The 2,667-nt window shown below is 33.3% G+C and overlaps 1 protein-coding gene across 1 annotated transcript; it reads right to left on the reverse strand.

Annotated features, from left to right (window-relative positions):
• Positions 1-805: 805 nt before the first annotated feature.
• Positions 806-1,775, reverse strand: LOC131053076 (uncharacterized). The gene has a single exon (XM_057987678.2). It carries the CDS (start codon positions 1,642-1,644, stop codon positions 946-948), a length of 699 nt encoding a protein of 232 aa, XP_057843661.1. The 5' UTR covers positions 1,645-1,775; the 3' UTR covers positions 806-945.
• Positions 1,776-2,667: the final 892 nt, after the last annotated feature.

A 2,667-nucleotide genomic window follows, 5' to 3' on the forward strand; every position in this document is an offset into this window, starting at 1 on the left:
CATGCATCTCAACTTTTAAAAATAAAAAAAATATCAAAAGAAAAAATTCACAATTCTTATTGATAAAGAAACAATAAAATAATAAGAAGTTAAGAAAAACCGATTGCAATAGTATTAGCCTGACAAATACTAATAATAGAGATATACATCATCATATACAATGAATAAAAGCTATGTCATCATATGGACCATTTGCATACCTCCAAATGTTATCTTCAATCTTTTTTCATCACCACTAATTCAATTCACCAACAAATTTGATCTAAGCGAGCTAATTCATTCACCTTCTAAGCGAGCTAATTCAATAAATGAATCATTCACCTTCCAAGTCAACAAATTGTTAAGTTGTGTCTATAAACACCACCTTGGTTTCTCATATATCCAACAATTAAGACACTTCAAAAATAATACTTTAAAAATAATATTAGACCAAATAAAATAATCTGAAATAAACTATTATACATCAATAATGAATAACCCAAAACATTATTAAAATCGTTCATCCATTATAGAAATTTATTAGAATTGTTCACTTATTTCATTACAAAATTTATTACAATTCTACTATCTATCAATACTCTATTAATTATTTACAAATTAATTAATTTTTTTTAATAGTAAAACTCTATTAAATTACTCCATAAAAGATAATAATATAAATGAAAACATATTAAGGCCAAACAAAAGCCAACAACAATATATCAACTGACTAAAAACAATATTAATTAGTTTTTTAATGAATAAAATTCTATTGAGTTACTCCATAAAAGATATGACATAAATGAAAACAGATTAAGGCCAAACAAAAGCCAAACAATATTAATTATATTTAATTAATAATAATTAGCCCAAGTAATTTATGCAAAGCCATATTTTCTTTACAATAAGCACTATTCTTCAACAATAAAATTATTAAACATATTTACAAAACCAGACCATTTACAGTCATTTATCCTTAACCATCTTTACAGAAGCCTCTTCTTCATAATACTTCCTGAAAGCCCTGGGCAGATAAACAGGAAGCAGAAAACAGAACAAATTGAAACACCAGAACACCAGATTCGCCACAGCAAGAGCACGGCCGTAATTGTTCCACGGCTCGCTCGCCCTCTCTTTACTAAATTCTGTTTCCAGCCAGTCGAAAATGGTGAAAACCCTACGCGTATTGTAAAAAATAGGGACGAAAGCTCTGGTAGGCAGCGAAAACCTGCGGGAATTAACCGTCACGCCCTCCCAGAAAATCTGTGCAGAGAGCAGAAAAACATGCGGCGCCGCCGCCAAAATGCCGGCTTTGTGCCCTGCTGCAATGCCGCCGAAAATGTAAACCAGAGGGAAAACTAACCCTACGACGGCGGCCAGGGAAACGTAGCAGACAAAAAGGCGGCTGGGGGAAAATACGGGCTTGGGAGGGTTTGAAGCTGCGACGGCCGTTGCAGGAAAGGCGAATTTGGACATGATCAGAATATATATTGCCGAGAAGAAGAATAATAGAAGGTCTTGGAGGGTTACTAGGTCGCTGGCCGCAAAGATTATCATGATTGCTATGGCGTTGAGCTGTGTGAAGCTTAGGGGGCCTGTAATAGATTTTTTCAGCCCCGGGGATTCGACCCCGTCACCTATCGGAACTGCTCCTGCGCCTGACATTCTTTTGCTTGCTTTGTTACCTTTTTTTGCTGTAAGTGTGAGATTTTTGTTGTTGTCTTAACAGTGTGGTTTGGTGCAGTTTATCGGAAAGGAGCGCGAGTGGTGTAGAAAAGGGGAAGATTTTTTTTCGGGAGATCTTTTTTTGCAGCAACGTGGCAACTGGAATGGCGTTTGGTTATGAGTTGGACACGTCTGGCATGGATGGTTTGGTGTGAGATATGATTTTTGTTAATTTGAAATGTATATTTGTGTAATGAGATTTTTTTTCTTCTGAAGCTTCATCTTCCTATCTTTTGATTATGCTAGAAGTTATTTGTGGCCCTAATTTTGTATCTCTATTAAAATTAAGGTTTATTTTGATGTTTTTTCGAGAATAACACTGAGCATTGTATTTAAAATTAAGTAAATATTTTTGTTAATTTGGTTACTATAAAAAGTCAAACACACCTACTTAACATGATTCACAATTGTTGGATTGTAAATCTTGTTGGAATATAAATCTTACAAATGATTAGTGCTAAAATTGCTTAATCTATAATGATTAATGTATCTACTATTTGTCTTATACCATTAATCTATCTTATGTTACTCCCACCCATCCCCATAGTGCCAACCACACCTCCTCTTTATGGCCTTCCTTCTCACCAATGATATTTTTAGTGATGAAACTTCAACCACACCTCCTCTTTATGGCCTTCCTTCTCACCAATGATATTTTTAGTGATGAAACTTTATCATATGGGGAGTAATTTGAATTGGCTCATTTAATTTTGGCAAATAGAATAAGATGGTAGAAGAACAAAACCATTATGAATTTTTAAAATATATTGGTTCAATTGATGTTAAATAACTATTCAAATATTTTTGAAGTGTGATATTGCTATTTGTGTTGTTTTCGAGTCATATTCATTGACCTATATTGACACATATTTTTGAAGTATTTAAAGTAGAATATTATTTCATGGTGACTATGTGTTTTATTAGGAAATTTTTTGAAATTTAAGAGGCATGTTTCAGTTACCA

Source organism: Cryptomeria japonica, chromosome 8, assembly GCF_030272615.1.
Source record: "Cryptomeria japonica chromosome 8, Sugi_1.0, whole genome shotgun sequence".
Classification (NCBI taxonomy): domain Eukaryota; kingdom Viridiplantae; phylum Streptophyta; class Pinopsida; order Cupressales; family Cupressaceae; genus Cryptomeria; species Cryptomeria japonica.